This window comes from Melozone crissalis, unplaced genomic scaffold (genome assembly GCF_028551555.1).
Source record: "Melozone crissalis strain CALT ecotype California unplaced genomic scaffold, PUWL_Pcris_2 ptg000006l_1, whole genome shotgun sequence".
NCBI classification, from domain to species: Eukaryota; Metazoa; Chordata; class Aves; order Passeriformes; family Passerellidae; genus Melozone; species Melozone crissalis.
In genome coordinates this window covers 38,266,403-38,289,105 of record NW_026535784.1, presented here as the reverse complement: position 1 = coordinate 38,289,105, position 22,703 = coordinate 38,266,403, and the positions used below count along the sequence as shown (strand labels likewise).

The following is a 22,703-nucleotide window of genomic DNA, read 5'->3' as shown; positions in this document are numbered from 1 at the left end:
GATTGAAACGTATCTTACAAGACACTCTCTCATCCAATTCAATTACCTTTTTAAAATAGGGATGCTGTTTTTAGGACCTATTCTGTGACCACTTAAGTTGTCAAAAGCTTCTTGAAACACTATTACAGAGTTTGAAGTCTTTAAAGCCTACACAATGTATTAGTATTTTGTATTGCTAAGGAAATCCCAGCATCCCAAGACACTTTTGAAACTGGAAATATTTTCTTCCTTATGGGAATTGAATTGAACATAGAAATATTATTGCACATCTCAGTCTGCAATGCTGTCTTGTTACTTTTAGATTTGTGGTTTTCTGAACCCTAACTGTAGGCGTGACCTAACCCAAACCATAGGCACAGCACTGACACCAGCCTTGGGCGGAGCTGGTGGCAAGCAGAAAGATGTGGAGGGAGCCATGTTGTGGCAGTCCTGTGTTCCCCGTGACATGCCATTTTTGTCTGCTGTGTGCTTGAACTGTCTGCATCTGGAAAGTCTTGCAGCACTGATTTTTGTCAGAATTTGTGAAGATAGCCATAATCTCCTTTGTTACTGTTTTTATCACAAATACCAAAGACTGATGTGAAGTTTCTGATCCTGTGCTGCTAATGGAATTTGTCATGTGATAGGTAGATGTGTAATACTAGTTTCAATTAAATTCTTAAACAGCATGCAGTGGCTACATTGAAGCAACTTCGAAGTTGTCAAATGAAGGAACTCATAAATTGCCTCTGCTTTTGTAATTAACTTCTCTTACTTCACCTTCTGATACCATCTTTAATTACATTGTCATATTAGTTTTTCCAAAGCTGCTTGCTTCATGCACGGTAGAGATCTGCTAAGAGGGTGAATTGGGGTTGTAAACTGAAGGACACTTTTGCCTGGAGGAGTCTGCTGGACATGGAAAGATCTCTGTTTGCAGGAGGTGCTGCAAAGAGGAGCTGACAGAAAGTGGGCAGGTGATCTAAAGTGTATGTCAGTTAAATATTCCTTGGATTATCAGCTATGGTATTAGGCAAAGTACTTAGAGCAGGTGTTTTCTAAATGGTGTGTAAGCATGCATCGTGTTTTCCCAGTGTTTCTTGTTAGAAGTGTTGAGTGCTCAGAGTTGCAAATACATTGCCAGAAGGTGTGCATTTAAGGTATAGTGGTATCATTACTTAAGGAAGTCATGATAAAAGCACCTAGATCCTGGGTCTTGTGTTCTCAAATCCACTTGCTACTTTGATCTCTGATTATTTTTGTGTGTGAGTTGTAGTTTTTTGTTTTGTCTTGCTTTGTTTTGTTTTCTCTCTGCAGCGACATCAGTAATGTAGAAATAGTACTACAATTCATTTTCACAGGACTGTTTAACAAGTAGCAGTGTACTGGCAGGTGCCTTTAAAACAGATAAGGTGTGCAGGATTTATGCTGGATGTGCTGGCTTCTCCACACATGGAATATGTTATCTGCAAAAAGGATGGCCTAGATTGTGTTACTTGTGTTGTGTGAGAGTGCTTAGCAAATGCACAGGAAATAAATACATTGTAAATGCTGAAAGAAGCAAGGTTAGGATGGAAGTTGAATCTTGAATATATGAAAATATGTGTGTATATATACACAGTGAAGTGTATAACCTCCTTGCTTGCCTCAGAAATCTTAACAGTTGTACCCTGTATATTTTTGAACTCTTTCAAAATGACAAAAGTCACTGCTACTTTTGGGACAGGCTGGATATTTTCCTGTGCTAGCAGTTTCAAGAATATAAATAAAGGGAGCAGAGATGTCCACTACAGAGAAAATATTTTCATCTTTTAAAATATGCACAGAGAAATCCCTTGTATGCTGGCAAAGAATTGCTGTGTGGGATTTGGCAGCTTGTGCTACAAAAAAATTCTGTTTGTTCTTGGGCGCTTCGGGTTGAGCTTTTTTTTTTGCTATGGCCCCAAAGTGAAATAAATTAAATGCCTAGTTGGTTTGCAAAAAAGAGAATAAAGATCTAAAGTTTATAAAAAGAAAGGTGTGTGTGTGGTGGGGGGGAGCTCTGTGGCTTAGATACTGGTGCGTAAGGGAGTAGTACCACGTTCTCTTAAGTCTCTCAAATATCTGCAAGATATCAATCTTTGTTTCATTTTAACTTTCCCCTGCAGGTGTGCAACTGCTTTGATTCTCATGTATCTAGGATATTAAATAATGAATGAATGGAATGTTTCAATGTTTTATCCTGTTCTCATAGTCCTTTAATATGACATCTCAATTTATTTGGCTTTGGATACATGAAGGTTTTATCTTTCATGTTGTTTGGTTTTGTTTACTTTGGTATTGATAGAGATACGCTCTTCTATGTGAATATGGTGCTCTACAGATGTTTTTTCAGCTGTTTATGATATGGTTTCTGGCAGAACACTTTTAAGAATTTGTAATTCTATTACTGGAAGATATTTTTAAAAATAGAGAAATAACATCTAGTTTTTTTACCTGTGCAGTTTATGCAACATTAGTTACGAAGTAACTCTGAACAGACATGGTCAGATTGCAAAAGCGTCATAATGAGAAACTAAAAATGCAGTTATCTGCATGAAATGTTTATTGCATAAACTTCTGTTGGGCTTGTTTATTTCAGTAGCACCTTATTACAGTCACTGATCTCAAAAGTTTGAGCCTTATAAGCTGTTATCATGAGAAAAAGTATGATCCCATATAACATGCTTTAAAAAATTCTATCCTCAAACCGAATTAAAAGAAGAAAAATTTGTGTTCTCATAAAGAATGTTCTTTTCTGTTGGACACTATGATTTGATGTGCACTGGTACGTGTGGTACATTTCTTTTTGGTTTTGTTTTCTTTTTAACAGATTTCTGTGGGTACTAAAGCCCAGGACACAGTATCAATCTCATCATGATGCTTGAACATCTGTAGCTCACTGGAGGATTTTAAAAAGAAATTCAGCATGACCTAGTTGGCTTGACCTTTGGAAATTTTATGATGTCCTCTGGAACAAGTATCAGCAGAAACAGGCAGGCTCCCAGCCTGCAGGGTGTTGACCCAGAAACATGCATGATTGTGTTTAGAACACATTGGGCACAGGTAATGTTAATTAGTCTAATTGATTGAAGTAAGCTGCATTAATACAAATTTGCTTCATTCTTTCTTTTGGGATAATCCTGAATTGCTCAGGAACAAATGTCTTTTCATGCAGAATGTAGTAGGTGACACTGAACTATTTTTTGAATGCAAAGAAAATTGACCTTTCAAGGTATGGTTAGCCTTTACTAATCAGACTTGGAACTCTGGATTTGCATCTAAATGGGAAGTGGTAGGACATGGTAATATCTTATTGAAGGCCTAGATCATCTTACTGACTTTCCTATTGATTCATTGTGACTTGCACCCTCTTGCAGACTTCTGTGCTTCTTTTCCTTGTACTGGGTAAGTCTTGCTTATCCTTTTAAAAGTAAATTAGATGCACAGTGCAAAGCTGTATGCAGTCTTGTTTATTATGGATAGATGTAGATTATACACTTCAGCATATTCTAAAAATTGTTTGCATGTCATCAGGATTGTAATTGCTTTTAAGCAAAGATGTTTTGCTGTGAGCGTCATAGTATAAGTTCTTGTTTGCTGCAATAATATTAATAACCTAACCATTTAGATAAAATTGATTTCTGTGCTGCTGTTCTTGTTGTTCTTGCTCTCCCAAGAAACCAGCCAGACAATTGGTGGTGTTTCTGAGGTGTTCCAGAGTCAGAGGAGTGTTGTTCAAGAATCACCTAGTGATGTGTCTTATTAGGGGAACCACTGTTCCTTTAGGGTTTTGTGGCAAAAAGGCTAAAGACAATGGGATTTTTTTGCAGACAATGAGCTTTATTGTTTGCATGCACAACAGAATGTAATTCATTGTTAGAAGTGCTGGTATGACTATTATTACTATATTGAAAGTTGCAAGAGTATGTGGGTGTCAATGGCCACTTGGCATCATATAAAAGGTGTGAAGCAAAGAACAGCACTGTGGGCTGCTGCTACTTTTATTACTGCAAATCATCCCATGATATTGATATTCCTGAGCACAGTTACTCTGGTTGGAGAACAGGCTCTTTGATTTCAGTCTTCCATGACAAACTTGTTTCAGACATCATGGAAGCTCCATTTCTGAACACTAAGGAAACCTTAGTGTTTATCCCTATTTGAGAGAACCCCTGGTTTTCAGGAGTAGGGTAAATGACAAATTTAGGTGCTTATTAAAAAAGGTGAACAACAGCAGTATATTTTTGCCTCGTACATACCAAATGTGAAACTTTTGGGTCTTGTCTGTCAAACTTCCTAAATTTGAAAACACAAAAAAACTTAATGCTTTTTGTGTTAAAGAATTTTGATTTTTTTTTCCCCTTGTAGTGATAGGTCCATGCTTTTTATGATGCATTCAAGTGCATTAAAACTGATCAGTCTTTGTTTCTCTTTAGGTTCTGAAAATCTTAGAGAAGCATGATCCTTTGAAAAATACTCAGGCAAAATATGGGGCAGTCTCTCCTGATGAGGCCAGCACTGTCCAGAATTACGTGGAGCACATGCTTTTCTTATTAATTGAGGAGCAAGCCAAGGATGCCTCAATGGGGCCTATTCTGGAGTTTGTGGTCTCTGAAAACATCATGGAGAAGCTTTTCCTTTGGAGCCTACGGCGAGAGTTCACCGATGAGACAAAAATTGAGCAACTCAAAATGTATGAAATGCTCGTAACCCAGTCTCACCAGCCTTTGCTGCATCACAAGCCCATTTTGAAGCCTTTGATGATGTTGCTGAGCTCCTGCTCAGGAACAACCACTCCAACAGTGGAAACAGAGTTGGTTGTCCTCTTGAACCAGCTCTGCTCTATAATAGCCAAAGATCCCTCCATTTTAGAACTGTTTTTCCACACTAGTGAGGACCAAGGAGCTGCCAATTTCCTCATTTTTTCCCTGCTGATTCCCTTCATCCATCGAGAAGGAACAGTAGGCCAACAGGCCCGGGATGCCCTGCTTTTTATTATGTCTCTGTCTGCAGAAAACAACCTTGTTGCAAATCACATAGCTGAAAACACCTATTTTTGCCCAGTAAGTTGGTTTTATTTTACATGGTCTTCAGCGCTAAACTAACTGTCTTTCCTGCATTCTTTCCTCCTTTTCTGTCATTTTTGGTAAAGAAGTGTTGTAACACATTTGTTTCTGCTAACACCTATTTATTTCATAAATGGTAATGCTGTTTAAACCATCCCCAATGCCAAACACAGTCTTGCTTCTTGTTTCCATACTTTTGTGCTTTTAGGCCAGCACAAATGTTTTTGCATTCACACGGTGAATTGAGTTGGAAAACTGATGAAAGTCATAGCAGAATGTAGTGGGAGGGAAATCTGTTCTGTCTTACTGTGAGGCACCTTTGAGATTCTGGGGCTGAAGGGAGTGAGGAGTGAGGTGTCCTGAAGGTGGATGTTTCAGGTGGCAGCACAAGCTTAAGCTGGCTGTGCTTCCCACACTGACATCAGTTCAACAGTTCAAAAAACAAGTGAGAATAGTGAGAGTGTTATAGAAATATTACATTTTTTTCAAGATAAAGGGGTATTTCCTCGTTGTCACAAAATTGGAGGTTTCTACAGCTGTCTCAGGCTAACCACCATCTTGCTATGTTGTTCTCTGTTTCAAAACTTGGTAGCACTGTTGCATTGTTACACCTGGCAAATTGATCTTACTACATGAATAGAAAACCTTTACTTACCTTGCTGTTAAGTAAGTAATCTGATTAACTAACAAAGCTGTGCTACTGCAGTTTTAAAGCTGAAGCAGACTGGAATAACAGCACCTGCTTCTTCATGCCTTATCACAGTCTGAGATCTGCAGTGGGTGTGTTCAAACCCAAGTATCACTGTACAGAAGTTGCTCTCGTGGGTCAGTTTTTGGATGGATTCTTTTATACTCTGCATGGCTTGCATTTTGATTTAAAATCCTGGAGAAATTAAGTGGAGGAGAGTCTTACATGGCTACTAAAGCAGAGAGCTGTAGAAGAGAGAGCACTGGAGTCCCTGCCACTGCTTGGCAGCTGCTCCAGCCTTAGGTTTTCATTTATCCTGGAATTGCTTTGAGCAGTAGGGCAGAGCCACATTTGTAGGGTAGGTGAAACCTATAAATTCCACAACAAAACTTCTAAATGGTTTCTTTTGTCAGTTGTAAATATTGCATCAAAATGAGACTCCAGTTGATCTGGTTTAATAGATACTGCCAAAGAATATGGTACTGATTCTCAAACTGTCCGTAAGACAGATACCTTTATTGGATCTATGTTATAACTTCCATAATTACATTTTCCAATTAGTTAAAAAAAAAAAAAAAGCAAAACCAACAAAAAACCAGCCTTATTACACTGAAGATAAAAGCCAGCTTTCAACAGCAGGGAGCCATGACTGACAATCATTCCAATTAGGAAGGCTTTTTGTCAAAATGTGCTAAAATCAGACTTCTCTGAACAGTAATGAGGTTGGCCTAAGTCTATAATAAGACTTTAATGTAATGCCATATATTTAGCTTACCAGCACAATATCTTTTTTGAATTTGAGTTGTGATGATCTGAAAAACAGATTTTGTTCTGATGGAGGATTTTGTAGGTGTCAGTGACATTGCTGTATATCACTGAATTCAGTGCAAATATTGCCTCAGGTACCCTGCAAAACAGTTAATGCAGTCCTGTGTTGATAGCAGAGACATTTTGGGTGGCACTGTCTTGATGTTATCTTTGTTTCTGGGGATGGGTTGGCATGTAGGGCTTTCTTTAGCATGCCATGCCTTATTGCATAATATAGGTATCGCCATGGGGTGGGATCTGGCCATAAATCTCTGCTGCCTCATGTACCCAGATCAGTGTTAGATCTGTGCCAATGGGAACCTTCCTGGCTTTTGACATAAATTTGGTTAACAGCTTTTTCAAAACAGGGAGGGAGGGAGGGAGGAAGGAAGGAAAAGAAGGAAGGAAGGAAAGAAAGGAAGGAAAGAAAGAAAGGTTGCAGTGGGTTCCATCACTAACAAATGTTTTTAACACGAAATGTCTGGGCAAACTATTTGGTAAAATTTTCTGATTTTACACCAAATAGCTTTTATCATGTTTTGATGTGAAAGTTTTCTGGAGGTGATTGATTGAAGATACTATCTGTTCAGCATTAAAATAATTAAAGAAATGTTTCTCAAGAATTTTGAGCAGGGTCACATTACAAAGTCCCTCACAAATTTTGTAAATACCTTGCAGCTTAGGAAGGCCATTGTTATAGCAGGTGGAGGGATGGCTCTGCAGCGTCCTTGAAAAGTTGTAGCTGCTAAGAGAGAGAAAGACTATGGATGTGGGAGGAGAGAGAATTATTAAAAGGAAATAATTGTCCAGATAGCAATTGTTTATGCATTAACAAGACATTATAATAGCATAATATGCCTGGGATTACAAATCATGTAGTCAGTCTTCTGTGAGTCTAGAGAAAGTAAATAAATCAAAGAAACTGGTTTGTAGAGGGACTCATGACTCAATGGTGAGAAAGAAAATGCTGAGGATGCTTGTAAAAGTAGATGAGGATGTAGTGCTGACATGACAAATGATATAAGATGATTAAAAGGACACTGCTTGCATAAAACAAAAAATAAAACCAATCTTGCTTTTTCAGAATGTGAATGCATTAATTTCCTTCCCTTTCAGATTATTTTTTTCATTAATGTTCCATTACTGATTAAAACTGTTCTCTTGGTAATTTCAAATGGTAACCCTATTTATACCATACATTTCATGAACATTTTAATATATCTTTTATGTGAAGAGATGAAATTGCTTCCTGTGGCTACTCTGTCTCAGTGCTTAAGAACCATAATTCCACAGAGCCGCTTGTGTTATACTTCATAGCAAAAATAAGAGCTTCCTAAACTTTACAGATTTTAGCAGCTGCATCTGTCACTTCTTACTTCAGTAAGTGTGACAGACTAAAGAGTGCAGGACTCTGACTGATTGTGAGCTCACTGCTCCTTTTAGTGGAGAGTAGTATGTTTTGTTCAAGGTCAGCTTCTTGTGCTTAAGGGCTAATACCTGCATGAAGGAGAAACGTGGATGGGACACAGCTCTGAGAAGCAGATTGCATACTGAGAGGGTGTGTTTGTGTTTATGAATAGCAATTGAACTTCAAGCAGACAATGGAAAATCAAGTGTGCATTAATTAAAAGTTCACAAGACAAACAAATGTCAAATTCTCTCACTCTCATTGTGAGAGTGTTTGTGTGGGTTATGTATAGGTAGTTCTGTATGAGCTTTTTTCTGAGCTCTTCGACTGTGAGAAAAAAAGAAAAAAACCCAAAGAGACTCTGGTTGTAGAAGAATGGGATTGTACAAATAAAGCTTTGCTCAATAGCTTTAGCTTCTCAATTTTTTCGCCTATGTCCAGCTTTGTCCTTTATCTAGCTGTGTATATGAGACTGTGTATATGTCATACTACAGTAGTCAATTTCCACAGTATTCTCCCCCCCCTAAATATTTGGCTTACTTACCTATGCCAGAATAAATCCATCTTCAAAATTATGTGCATTAGGAATAAAAAGTATTCAGAAAGACATTCTTTGTCTGACTGTGTGGATTAACAGTTACAGTTGCTTTTGTATGACCAAAACCTGGTCACTGTCTGTGAACCCTTGGTCTTTGATCTGGACGTTGTGAACTGTTTGCTTTCCAGTGTTTTAGTAGATAAGATCTGTGTTTCATCTGAGCTTTGACAGTCTAACCCTGTAGATGCCAAGTAGCCATTTGTAAGACGAAGTATTCTTAAAAGACTTGAATGAAAATGAAAAAGATTTCCATCGGGCTGAGTTATAATGTTCCCATTAAAGTGAAAATCATCTTAAAAAATTATCATGAAGTTCTGTGAAGTCATCTCAGAGGGATAAGAGTCCTAAGTAATATTTAGAAAGTTTCTGGCTTCAAATAACTTTTAATAATTAAAGACTACATTTGAAAATACATATACAAACATGTATTCAGCATTCAGCAAAATTTAAAAACCTTTTTTGAAATATGCTTTCTAAATTGTAACTAAAAATAATCTCTTGTTCTTTGGTGGTACATTCTACATAAATCACCTGTAAGGCTTAATATTACTGAAAACACTGTTTAAATAATAACTGATTTCAGACTCTTTTATTTTTCAGCTTCCCTCCTTCAAATAAATAAGGAAAAAGGGAATTTATGAACAGTTAAATTTACTTCTTTAAAAATAGATTCAGCTGACTCTTAAGTGCCTGGCAATCAAAGTCTCTATGTATCTGTGGTCTAAGTGGGGCTGAACTTCATTTTTGTTGATGGGGCACTTTCCCCCTCCATTTCTGATGTTTCATATTTCTGAGTGACATGACTTCATACATGTTTGAGCAGTGACATTTGAATCACAACAAAAGACAAGCTGTAGGTAATGGCACTGATGGCTGTTTCTAAAAGGGACTAAAGGAAAGCACAAAAGGAGTTTAGAAAAATTTAAAAAGAAATTATAACTTTGGATTAATAAAAAAGGACAAGATAACTTGATTTTCTCCATCACTTTCTCCTAAATGCCAGATCTTGAAAGAAGCATATTACATGGAAGGCTCTTTAAAATATTTGTGTCTTTCTGCTACAGGACTTTTCTGAAAGGAAATTAAATTAATCTTAGCACTTTCTTATGTTACTAAAACTAATAGGAGAAACCATTTGTGGTACTGCCATTGAAGCAGATGGAAAGTTAACTTATTTCCTCTCCTGTTTCTGATATACAGGTACTAGCAACAGGACTAAGTGGCCTCTATTCATCTTTGCCTACAAAGCTGGAAGAAAAAGGAGAAGAATGGCACTGTCTGATGAAAGATGACTGGCTTTTGTCACCAGCCCTTGTACAATTCATGAATTCCCTTGAATTTTGCAATGCTGTGATACAGGTAACTGAATAGAGTTAACCTATTCTTTAGAAATAGTAGTAAGATACAGCTCCTGCAGATGCTTGAAAGTCATAGAGTTTATTTATTTTTGTTAATGGCATGAACTATTAAAGTTAGACTAAAATCGGCTGTGTATATAATGAATGCCTTGTGCTGTCTGTCCTGGTTATAAGGATGAACTAATATATTTGAGGTTTTCAGGTGCCAAATGTTTCAAATGAAAGCTTGATATTGGGAGCATTTTCTGTTAAAAGAAAAAAAACATGTTTATTGCATTTTAATACCACTTTTGATCCTAGAAGTAAATGGAATGCCTTTACATGTGGGAAAAAATAGGGTTTCTATCTGTATTTGTTTAAACTCTCATAACAACGTACAGAAGAAAATAGTGAAAATAGTCTGTTTTGCCTGTTGGTGACTACAACATAAAGCAAGCCCTCCAAGCAGAATTATTTAGGTCTCCTCCTAGAAGTACAAATTCATTTTATATTGGCCTATTTTGAATCTATTCTGTTCTTCTTTCCAGTGCTTTGCTCTCTTACTATTTTTTTCTGATTTAAATGTAAAATGAAATTCTTGTCTTTATATATTGTTTATAAGGCTTGAATGCTTGATAGAACCCAAATCCAGTATTTCATTAAAACAGGATCTTAATTCTACAGAAACTGTGGATTTGTGTTATTTGAAGAAATGTGCTGGATAGGATTGAAAATTTAGTCACATTTACTGTTAAATAAAAGATATGTTTCGGTGCAATGCGTGCAAAGTACTGTAAAGGAACTGATTGACTATTAAAGCCTTGAACAAGCAAAAATAATAGTAGCTGTCATTGTTCAAATGCACTGTACAAGATTTTTAGCATGCATGTTTAAACATGAAGAGGAGACAATATTAATTTTGGTGTCTAACCAACGTAGATCTACAGATCTACGTTTGCAGGAGATCATAATTGATACCTTTGTCTAAAAAATTACATAAAGGGCTCTGCAGAAAAGTTAAAGAATGAATTATTTAAAAAAAACCACCGTTCAAATAAATTCAAAATGGTTAAGGATATCAGCTGACATGCAGAAAGAGCAGTTTCTGACTGCTGCTTGATTCTGTCTGCATAGTCTTCAGCTGACTTGAAAGCTCAATTACAGTAGGAATTTTTGCTTTGCACATGGAATGGTCTGTGTTCACCCAAAAACTTTGGCCAGAAATTAAAAAGGAATAGGGTAGCCAAAACCTCTTGCCATTTACTGCTTTTTCCCTGGACCACAGCATAGGAGGGGACACTCTTTTTCTTCCTCTTACCAAATTTAGAGTTATAAGATGAAGGAAGTCTGGTAAGAATTGCAGGTTGGAGAATCTATTGGAGGCCATGTGTAGGCTGTGACACTCCATTCTCTGTGAACTTCAAACATAAATATGTTGGTTTTGAAAGCTTTTGAATGGAAATTCATTTTGCTTTTATATACATAAATTGATGTGTTTTCACTGCAAAGACGAAAGGAATGTTTAATTATAAAAGTAAATTTTTGGCATCTAATAATACTTTGGGGGAGTTTGTTTGTTTGTTTTAAAGCTCTTAAACATCCCATTGAATGAACTACACAGGTTTTGTTGTAATTTCTGTTTGTTTTACAGTGGCTGGGAGAAGGGCATGTGAACAGTGTATTCTTACCCCATAGCTGGAGAGTGCTTTGATTTACCCACTCTTGAACTACACGAAAGCAGCTGTTCTGCTTTTCTTTGTTGTAGAAGGACAAGTTAACAATGGCAAATCCACCTTCAAGTGACCCCAGCAAGGTTGCAGGAGCTGAATTTAGAATTTCAGATCTTGCTTTGATGCATGACTGTATACACTTCTCTGTCCATCCATTCATCTTTGTCAGCATGCAGGAAGATTGAAAAGCCATGCCTCTGAGTTTGGCAGACTTACTGTAATTAAAGGTGGTGTGTGTATTTCTTTGTAGAAGGAACAGTTGTTAAGAACCAGAATCATATCAAATGCTGGTGAGAAGGACAAACGAATGTCTTATTAAATAGGAAAGGGTTTTGGTAGTGAATAATAGCATCCTGTGCCCTGTCTTTTAAGTCTCACTGGAGCTGTTCTGTGTCTTTTTCTCCCCCACCCTCTTAGGTGGCACATCCCTTGATACGCAACCAGCTTGTGAATTACATTTACAATGGATTTTTGGTGCCAGTGATGGCTCCTGCACTCCATAAGGTCAGTGATGTCTGCAAGCATGGCACAAAAGAATAATGGGAACAAGTAGTATGGAAGATCTCCATGTAAAGATACTATCAGGTGTAATAATAATAATATTAATAGTAATATTAATAATAATAATATTATTAATAATAACAACAACAATAACAGATGAAAATATCAGATAATAATAATAATAATAATAATAATAATAATATAAACTGTATTGTCACTTCCATGCAATTCATTATGTTTCTAGACTAACTTTCATCTTTTCATTCCATATACTTTCTTAAGCAACATATTAGTATTTCTGGAAATGTTTAAAATTCTTAAGTGTAATGAAGAACCAAAATGTTTGTGTTGTTCTAGACTCACATATGATCAAAAAAGCGGTGACATATTAGACATTTCATGATGGCAGACATGTTTCCATGAGCATTTTTTTTCCTAAATGAATATTTTTCTAAGGGAAGATGCTCACAAGGAAAATGTTTAGTCAAGAAATATTATGCTAGTCTTAGCAAGGTTGCTGTAGTTTTGTAGTTCCTTATCATATGGGGTAGAGTTATTTTCCCAAGTAGAGTTTGGTATCAGTTATCTAATGCATTAGAGTGCAATTTATGTTACTTGGAAGAAAAATAATTCATTTTTTCTTCGAATTTTAGGGTTTATCCTTTGCAAAATATGTCACCAGTGTTAGTGAATTATGTATTTACTTTTTTTGGTTAGGCTGTAAAAAGCTCCTATTTCCAGCTGTTGCAGACTGTGTCAGTTCCCCATCCCTGAAAATGTTCAAGGTCAGGTTGGATGGGACATTGAGTAACCTGGTGTAGTGGAAAGTGTCCGTGCTATTGGAAGGGGAGTTGGAACTCAATGATCTTTGAGGTCCCTTCCAACCCAGGTCTTCATATGGTTCTGTGATTTTATGAATTAAGTCTTCATTGCCCTGAAAAAGAACACTCCTTTTGAGGAGAAAATGTAGGAACAGCTAAGAGTAAAAATCCACAAAAAAACTTTCAGAAGCAAACAAAAAAATTAGTTTTGTAAGGTCTCCTTATTCTCACAAAGCCTACCAAGCACAAAGCATTGCAGCTGTTCCATTTTCTGGAGGACAGTGAAACACTGTACGCTGCTTCTTGGTCACAACTTGTTTCAGTAGCACACACAATTCTTCATGGTAAGTAGTCACCAAGAAAGTCATAAGCAATGCAGAGTCTTTCCCAATGATTTGGCAGACCACAAACACTTGGGAATTGGGTGAGGGTTGAAGTAAAATTTGGCTGTGAACCAGGACAAGGCTTTAGTCTGACCAGAGGTAGTTCACCTCCTTACCTGGCAGTAATTTTTTCTATTCCTGTATCTGGACTTAATCCCTTACCAAGACTGGGAATTAGAAGTGAAAAGCCTAACCAGTTTCAGGTCAAGGTTGTGGATAATGAGGGACATATCAGAATGGATTCTAGTCTTAGTGAGTACTATGTTATCTCTGAAGTATTTGAGATTAACCTTAGATTGTTTTGAATAAAACCATACCTCTGAAAGCCATTCTTATCAGTCAGTAAATCTCCTGACCTCTTATTGGGTTGATTACTTCCCTGTTGATGTTAAATAATTTAGAGATGGCTGTTGTGATTCCTTTTTTCCTTTGATGAAAAATTTGTTTATATACTCTGAAAGTGGGTGAAATTATATTTCTCTTGAAAATGGGGATGTTGGCTGCTAACATAGGTGACTTTCATAGCCTAGATCTTTCTTGGAATCCTGATATTCTGGTTGGTGCCTTGTTCTTCCAGTAATAAACGTTTCCTCGATTAGCATTAAAATTGACTTCTTCCTAGTTAAAAATTAACTTCTTCTGCATAAACTTCAAATGATTTTAATGGAGAAGATGGATTGCACCATCTAGTGGATCTGATACAAGGCTCTCACATCGGTGTGACCAAAACTCTGTAGCAAAAGGAATTAAGTAAGTTGAGGCACATTTGACCTCTTCAGTCTTTCTGTCCTGTGCTCCACATTAATAACAGGAAATAAATATTTTGCCTTCTTGCTTTTGGGGCATGTGTCTATGCACTATGATAAGTATGCTGCAACAGCTCTTTCATACATTAAAATTATTTCTATTTGCCATTGAAAACATTAATACTGAGGAGAAGAGTGGACTTAGAAAATTATATCTCCCTTTTGAGGACCTCATGTTGTAATTAACCTTGAGGTTAATAAAAAACTGGAAAGGACTAAGATGAGAGTCCAGATGTTTCATGACAGTTTTTAAAACAGAAGTTCTTTCATTTAGCACAATACTAAATGTATCTTGATTTTTTTTTCTTTTGAACCGACTGAAGTTCGTTTGGTATCATAAAGTCTACTTGTGGCTGAAGGTTTTAGTTTTAATTCAGTCATTCAGTTTGGGTTGTTCTGATTCATTCTGACTTGAGTTCAAATACGGTGTGTAATGGAGCATGGTACAAATACCTGATGAGGAAGACAGATCAATGCAAGGTTAAAGGGTGGTAGGAAGAGATGATGATAATTACTGGCACATCTTCCTAAGGTGTTTCTATAAATCTTATTTCTAGAATTTAACTGGTGTGGAACAGCTACTTCTGATAATTCTTGGTGATAGGACGGAAGGAAGTCAGTCAGGCTGTCAGTCTGTCTAGACCTCATGTAGCATACTGGTCTTAACATCTCACATCTAATCTGGCACTCATGGTCCAATCTTAATGTAAAAATTGAAGGGGATATGGCTCTGCTTTAGAATGGCTTGGGCAGGCAGGCTACTACAAACCTGGTCTTTCTGTACTATATTCTAATTTTTCTACAAGAAGTATGTTCTGAGGGAAAAAATTGCTCTGCAGGAAGACACACATTAGCATCAATGGTTTATGTAAAGACAGTTCCAGTCAAGAATGGGATTGGACTAGGTATCTCCAGAGGTTCCTTCCAACCCTAGTTATTCTGTGATTAAGTACTGTGATGTCTTTAATGTATTTTGTCATCAGATCCCCATTCAGCAGTGAGCATGCATTTTCATGATCTTTCTTTTGCTGTTGAAGCTCTTCCGCTTCAACTGGGCTTTGGCTTTCCTCATCCTTTCTCTGCATATTCAGGCACTTTTTCCATAATCCTCTTGGGTCACCTTTCCATGCTTCTCTCTCTTCATGTTTCAGACTTTTTAGGAGCTCTTGATTCATCCAGGCCTCTTACCTCCTTTCCTTGATTTCCTTCACTTCTCCCAACTTAAAACATCTGACTATCAAACAAGACTTTTGGTAAAAGTAGCATTAAAATTTCAGTAAGTAAAATTTCATTCAAAATTGTTTAAAGTTTCACTATGTGGTTCAAAACTTTAAGATATGCTTATGTGTGATCTTGAAATGTTTGTGACATTTATGGAACCATGTAGTAAGCTATGCCTTTTAAAATTTTTTGCATATTGTCTCCCTATAAATACTTACTATATACACAGTTCACTGTGTGAATGAAACAGTATGAGACTGTTGAGGATGGAGATGTTTCTATGAAAAAGTCCGGGGGTGGGAAGACCAATATATTTTTCCTGGTGTGATTTTTCTGGTTTTATCTTGGGAAGCTAGTATGGAGCTGAAAAAAAGAGTTCTCTAGTTCAGGAAGTTTCAAATTGATCAGGCAAGCTAGCTAGCTTGAAATAACCTGTTTTTCACAGTGAGCTCTGGGCAGGTTATTTTTGTAGCAGATTAACTGTGATGTGCTTAAATAACCCAAACATTCTCAAGCTTATGACTCCCTAACTTCATTTCTCAAAGATAAGTATCCTAAATATAGCATGTTCCTGTAGCCTAATTTATACCTTGTCTGTCCTAGTCTTGTCACTTTGTGTGGGTTATCCCACCTACGTGTGTAATGAGCGATTGACAAGCGTGTTCCTATCTCCAAAGCTGCACATTGCTGAATGGCTAGTCAGAGCCCAGATTTGTATTATGTAGCTGGGCATGTGCATTAGCTGTCTGTGCTGGGGAGCCCTGCCTTGTCCTTTGGTTATCTGGATGTTATTGTACTTTTTACAGAAGTGTTACCTCCCTTACTTCTGACACAGGAGTTGCTTGAGACATCAAAAAAGGGGTTCAATGAAACTGTTAGCGAAGCAGGGGCAAAGGCATGTCTTTCTGCAAGGTCAGAAATTCATTTGAAAACAGAGGAATAAATGGTTTGTCTATAAAGATACAGAGCTAAAGAAAATGTTAATTTGGTAGGTTTTTTCCCATTGCTTAATTTTTTACCCAAACTGTCTTTTATTCTTTCTGGTGTAAGTGTCTGGGATTTAGAAAAAATTAAGACCATCTTACAGAAATTGTTCTTAAATTAAGACTGGTAACTTCTGATGGCATGTCAGTTACAACTTGAAATTATACAGCTCTGTGTGTTCTTGCTTATATTTTGATACATAGGGAAAAAAATACTCGGAAGAAGGTATGGTTCTGTTCAGAGAGTGGTACAGAGCCTTACCATTGGATTCTGTGACATACTTCACTGGCTATTTCCTGCTGCACTTTCAAAACTAACATTGAGCTCTATCAATAAAATACAAGGACTTTTGGGGCCAGATTATTCCAGGGACTAAGTAATCGAAGAAGACTAATTTTCCCCACAGTTAAAACCTCATTGAAATCCCAGAGTGAATCCAGAATAACCCTGTTAAAGTCATTTTTACTGGTTCTGTTAGAGGCTGTATTGCCTTGTTTTGGTGTCTATGTAGTTGCTAGTAGATTGTGTTTATTTACCTTATTCTTTTAGGTAGTTACAGCACTTCTGTAGAAGTATAAGTGAAATCCTTTTCAGAATATCTTGAATATGTATGTATTTTGCAGTCAAAACCATGTGCTAGATAATTAGGAGCCACAGGTATTTATAAATATTTTGTTTTCTTTGGTACAATTCAGATTGGTTGTATACATCCTTTCACTGTAAACACATGTGATTTCATTTTAGTTTGGTGTTCAAAGAATTTGGTTGACACAGGCAGCTATTCAGACTATCTTGAATGTTTATGTAATTTGTGGTACTTCAGTTTATTGAAGAAAGCACTAAAATTTGACAAATTAAATGATAAAAGCAAAATTTTAATGTCAGCATTTACTCCTCTACTACATGGCATTTAATTGCTAACTATGATCTAATTATTTTTATACTTGGAAGGCTTGTTTTAATCTGAATATGCTTGGTTTAGTCTGAATAATGGAAAATTGTACCAGCTTTTTGACATAAAACGTTGCTGTTGGCCAAGTGAACAGAATTGCTCTGCAGAGGTGCTGGCACAGTCCTGTCAAATAAGCTCTGTCAAATGGACCTCAAGTCTACCGCACACTAACCCATCTAAAAAAAAGCCTCTGACATGGTGTGCTACTGTGATAATTCAATAATGCTTGATGATTACACAGCTCAGCTAGGGGGAAATGACCTGTAAATTATACTCTACAGATTAGAAGGAGCATCTTTATAAATGTCCTACAAGACTGTCAGTTCCCATTTAGGAATAACACCATCCTTCACCTTACTGAAAAGCGTTTGGACAGCTGCTGTAAAAACATGTAAACCAAGTGTCACTGGAAAACTTTGAATAGCCTTGTGCTTTGCAGAAGCCCATTAATAGCTACAAAACTTTATTTTACCAGCTATGGTGTGGATATATGTAAATATGCCTCTCACTGCCTGCTTCAGCCATGCAGTTCAATTGAATTTTAAAGTGGTATGAATTGAAGCATTTTATAAACGTAAGGTAAAAGAAGCTGAAACAGTTTGGGGGTTCAGGTTCCCCCAGAGGGCAAATACCCTCTGTCCCTGACCCTGCTTGTCCCTCTCGTTTGCCAGGACAGCTGTTCATACTTGAAACAATTGAGGTTAAAACTCACCTTTATTTCTGAATATTTTTAATCAGAATTGATTTCCTGATCCAATTCATTGTGCAGCATGAACCCTTCTGCCTGTACAAGTAGGAGGCAAGAAGTTGAAAATTAATAGAAGACACTAGAAGTGGTTGGATTTTTTTTATCAGTGAGGTGAACTTACCCAGTTTGAAGCTGCTTGTGGATTGATCTAGAGGATAAGTTCAAGTAAGAACAGTTGTGGTCTTTTCATGGGCAATATTAAGTCCTTGTAAGAAGGGATATGTGATGGAAAGGAGGAATCATGTAGGCATATTCATGTAAGTGGGCATGAAGCTGTAAATTAGAAAATATATGTGTGATTCCCAGGGGAAAATGGTCAGTAGTAAAGAATCCATGTGATTGGTCTAACACAGTGAGTGTAATATATTAAACTGAGCTTGCAGAGTAATTTCTAGCTCTTTGCTATTACTTGGCAGAGTGACTTGGAAAAGCTGGATCCTTATCAGTGTGCCTCACCATCTAATCAGTCATCAGAGGAGGCAAGGAAAGGTTTGCTGAAAATTATTACATAATTATAGAAGGGTATTACGTGGCTAAAATTGGCCTTGTCTTTTCAGTAATCTCCAGTCAAGTATCTCTCTGGCCATGAAGACTCTCAGCTAGTCCTTTTTGTTGCAGTTTACATCTCAAAAGAGATCTGTAACAGCTGATTTTGTATAGAAAAACATATGGATGAGGCTTTTTAAATTGTATTTTTAGACAGACACTTTATATTTATATTGAAAAAAAAATTCAGCAACTTTTAGTTGTTGTGTTTGTGGGTAATCAAAATAGAGTAGTGGTCTGATTAATGCAATGGAAATGAATTTCTTTTGTTGTTGTTGTTATTTTTTTTTAATCCTGTAGTTTTATTTTAAGAGGAGAGATATCCCTGGTCTCTGCCATTAGCAGAAAGGATCTAATTGCTACTGGTGGGTTTCTTTTTTTGCTGTTGAGGAGGTGGTGGATTTTATTATTGCTGAAATACCTTTATGAAAAAGGTATTATCAGAACATAGCTTGAAATTTAATAAAAATTTAATAAAAATTTGATCAAAAACAAACTTGAAATTTAATTACTTAACAAAGGGTTTTTCTAGAAACCCATGTCTTGATTTTATTAGTCTTCCTTTGTTACAGTATTTTTCTTGACATTTGAATTACCAAAGGTGAAGAATTTTCAAATTAAATATAAGATTTTTGTAAGTTTTGGCTTGCTATTTATCATCTTTTCAAAGATGTTCATTTCTGAGGGCTAGTAACTAAAAGCTTACTTGGGGGAATGATACTGTAATCAATGTTTGCAATAACAGTTTTTGTAGAACTGCCTCAGGATTTGATTGTAGTGGACATACTTGACATGGGTAGCACCTCTTTAGTTGTCTGGGAAGGTTTCTTCTTTTGTTTTTTATCTGAGCACTGATTTGAATTTATTAGAGATGATTTCCCTCTTCCCCCAAATCTGTCTCACGAGACATTTGTTTAAGAAGAGACAGCCGGCAGGTAGACTGAATGAAGCTTAATAGCATGGCTTTGGTATCGTAGAAAACAGAAATCTTCAATAATAACTGCACAAATTGAACCAGTCTCACTTTCAACACTCCATGTTTTATGTATGATGCTGTCTGTAGAGAAGGTGTACAGAGTTAAAAGGATTTTTGCCAGGGCTGGGTTTAGCCTCATCTAACTGATTTCTCCAGCGTCCTTCTCTAGTTAATTGCAAAAAGAGTCAGCTCTCCAGAGGCTCAATCAGAGTAGACTAATGTATTCCACAGAGTAAAAGGAAAATTAGCCTCGTGGAGATAAAATTGGCTCTCTTGAATACTTCTCTAGGTGCTTTGAATCTTCAGATGTTACACTCACCATCAGATATGCTAAAAGGGAGAAGCAAACACAGAGTGCGAGATGGCAAAATAAGATACGGTAATTGTAAAAGCACAGACATCTGCTTGCCAGGTTAATCGATGTTTTTCCTAAGCTGCATACCTGGCTTGCATTTAAGTGCCCAACAGCAGTATTTTTGTTTGATTTACAAGGAAGCAGAAGGTTGGTCTTCTTGCAGGTTTGTAGGGACAAGTTGCACACAAAGGCAGACTGAGAGAACACTAGAGCTTCTAGAATGCAATAGCATAAAAATTACTTGTCCAACTTTAATGTGCCTACTTTGAGTGTTGCACAGTGACCCTGCAAAATAGACCCTAGCTTCATTTTTTGAGGAAATTTGGAGGGGTGTTGTAGATAAGGCTGTGTGTTTCCACTGAAAATTGAAAAAGATTCTGACAAATCCATTTAAATCTTGACAAGACTTAGTCATCTTGTCCCTTTCTTGGAAAATGGTTTATCAGATTCACCAACGTTTTTCCCAAGAAGAAATAAAAATTAAATGTAATGTGGTACCCTTCAAAAAACCCCCTCATTAAAAAAAAAATTAGGATTTAACAAGATTACAAGTAACACCTTTATGAACTATTAGGGCTTCATTAATCATTGGTTGGTTCTTCTAGCTCCGCTTAGTGGTATCAGTAAGGTGTTGGCTATTAAACGTGATTTCCTTTTTTGTCTACTGCCCAAGATGTTAGGAGCACTGAACACACTCGCAGAATGTAACTTTTCTAAGCTCCTCTCTAGCTGGCTTTCTTCTGCTGCTGCTCTTTGTTTCATTCATGATACTCACTTTGAAAAGCATGTGGGTGTCTCTCACTGATAGAAATTGTAGGATGAGTTGTCCAAAGAGTGTGGGTTTTAGAAAAAGGTCATTGCCCTTGTGAATCTGCTGGCTTTTCTTGCTTTCATGTACAGCTGCAGTATTTGATACACATACATTCTGTCAGCAAACATTGGTGAAACTGACAGCCAAGAAAGTCCTTCCTTTTCCCCAGAAAGGATGAAGAAGTGACATGGAGATGTAAGGATGCATTACTTCTGTCTGGCCTTTCCTTGGCAGAGAGTTTAAACTTGTTCATGAACTGTATGGTGTCATAATGATGTCACTTGATGGATTTCTTTGGCTTTGCTTTTTACCACTCACTGCAATAAAAAAAAAAGCAAAAAAAAAAAAAGGCAAGAAAAGGTAGTTCTTAGGACAAAAGACACTAACTTTTGCCAGAAGGCTATTTCTTTTTACACAGCAACTCCCTAAACCTATTCCGAGAAAAATAAGTTTCTGATTGGAGCTGGGCTGCTTCTATTTCCTGATGAAAAATTTGACTGTTGCTACTTCACTAGTGCTTTGTTTCTAATGCCAGAATGAGCTAGTATCCCACTGTATTAATGATGGTGTAGCTGAGTATTAGAATGAAGCCTCAGACTGAGAGTGATTCAGTGACCTTAGCTTTAGACCTTCTCCTCCATAAGGTCTGCAGGCTGCATACTCCATTCCTATGTTCTGTGTAACCACCCAGAAGCAGCTTGTGATCTTAAATGCTTTAAAGAGAATGTTTGCATCATGACATTACTGTGTACATGGCTAACATGCAGCATAATGGAACAGGGATTTTAATATTTACAGCATGTTACGTAAACGTTGCCCTTCTGAGTATTTTCTAAATCCTCTTAGGTCTTAAGTGACAGCTTTGATTTTTTTTTAATAAAATCAGTCTTTTCATTTATCCAGCTAAATTTGGTAAACAAAGGATGTTTAATACTTCCTTTCATATAGACAGATTCTTGTATTTAAGGGTTTATCTTTGTGCACTTAAGCTTATTAGATTCCTGGGTAACTATTTAAAAAATGCTGACTTTGCAAGAGCAATACATGGTGCAGAGGTGGGCTTTGGAATTTTCTGTGCTTTGCCAGTGTGTTCTGTGAATAGATAATCTCCAAGGGATTGCAGTAAGCAGAGCAGCGTGGGTTATGGTATGCAAATGTCACATGGACCATGAATTCTATTTTGATCTACTAATAGTCAGTAGTGAAGATTTTGGGTTGGGCTTTATGTGTGAATATATTGGTATATATACTCCTTTTAAAAATTGAGTAAAATGAGAAATTGTGCTGTGGCAAAATAAAAAGAAGGAAAATCATGACAAAATTCTGGATATCTATGGGAATTTTCTCTTTAAGGCTGCACAACCATGACTGTACTGTGCTTTGATTCTGCTCTGACATTTATTTTTAATTAAGTGGTAGATGCAGGCATTCACAACATCTGAAAATTCTTCTGAGGGACAACAGATGTGTGATGTAAAGGAGATGACGTGGGCAGAAAGTTGTTGGGGATCTTCTAGCATGATTTGGTCCTTTGATTTTCACTATGTGTGAGATCTGGGGTGTCATGAGGGAGGATGTTTTTCCTGGGGTTGCCAGACAGGTAGGAAATGTGCTCAAAATGCTTGCGAGGCCAGTTTAAGCGTGAAGACTCAGTGTTTTTGTGGCAGTGTTATGGATGGAGAGCTTTGCTGGATGTGCTGTTGCAGAGGGTGGATGGGTGGATATTTTGTGTGTGCAGTGTGTTTGTGTTTGCAGTATTTGCATTGCTTTTGCTTCCAGGTGACTGTGGAGGAAGTGATGACTACGACTGCATACCTGGATCTCTTCTTGCGCAGCGTTTCGGAGCCAGCCCTCCTCAAGATTTTCCTCCGCTTTATCTTGCTGCACCGACATGAGAATGTTCATATCCTGGATACACTTACCAGCAGAATCAACACACCATTCCGGGTAAGACAAGCAGAAAGG

At 37.0% G+C, this 22,703-nt stretch overlaps 1 protein-coding gene across 1 annotated transcript in view; it reads left to right on the top strand.

Moving 5' to 3' along the window:
- The first annotated feature begins 2,961 nt into the window (after positions 1-2,961).
- Positions 2,962-22,703, top strand: part of FHIP1A (FHF complex subunit HOOK interacting protein 1A) — a 34,250-nt gene continuing 14,508 nt past the window's right edge. Inside the window, exons 1-5 of the mRNA XM_054295597.1 lie at positions 2,962-3,063; positions 4,437-5,063; positions 9,768-9,926; positions 12,052-12,138; positions 22,518-22,685. Coding sequence (XP_054151572.1) covers positions 2,962-3,063; positions 4,437-5,063; positions 9,768-9,926; positions 12,052-12,138; positions 22,518-22,685 — 1,143 coding nt within the window. The remainder of the gene's footprint in view (positions 3,064-4,436; positions 5,064-9,767; positions 9,927-12,051; positions 12,139-22,517; positions 22,686-22,703) is intronic.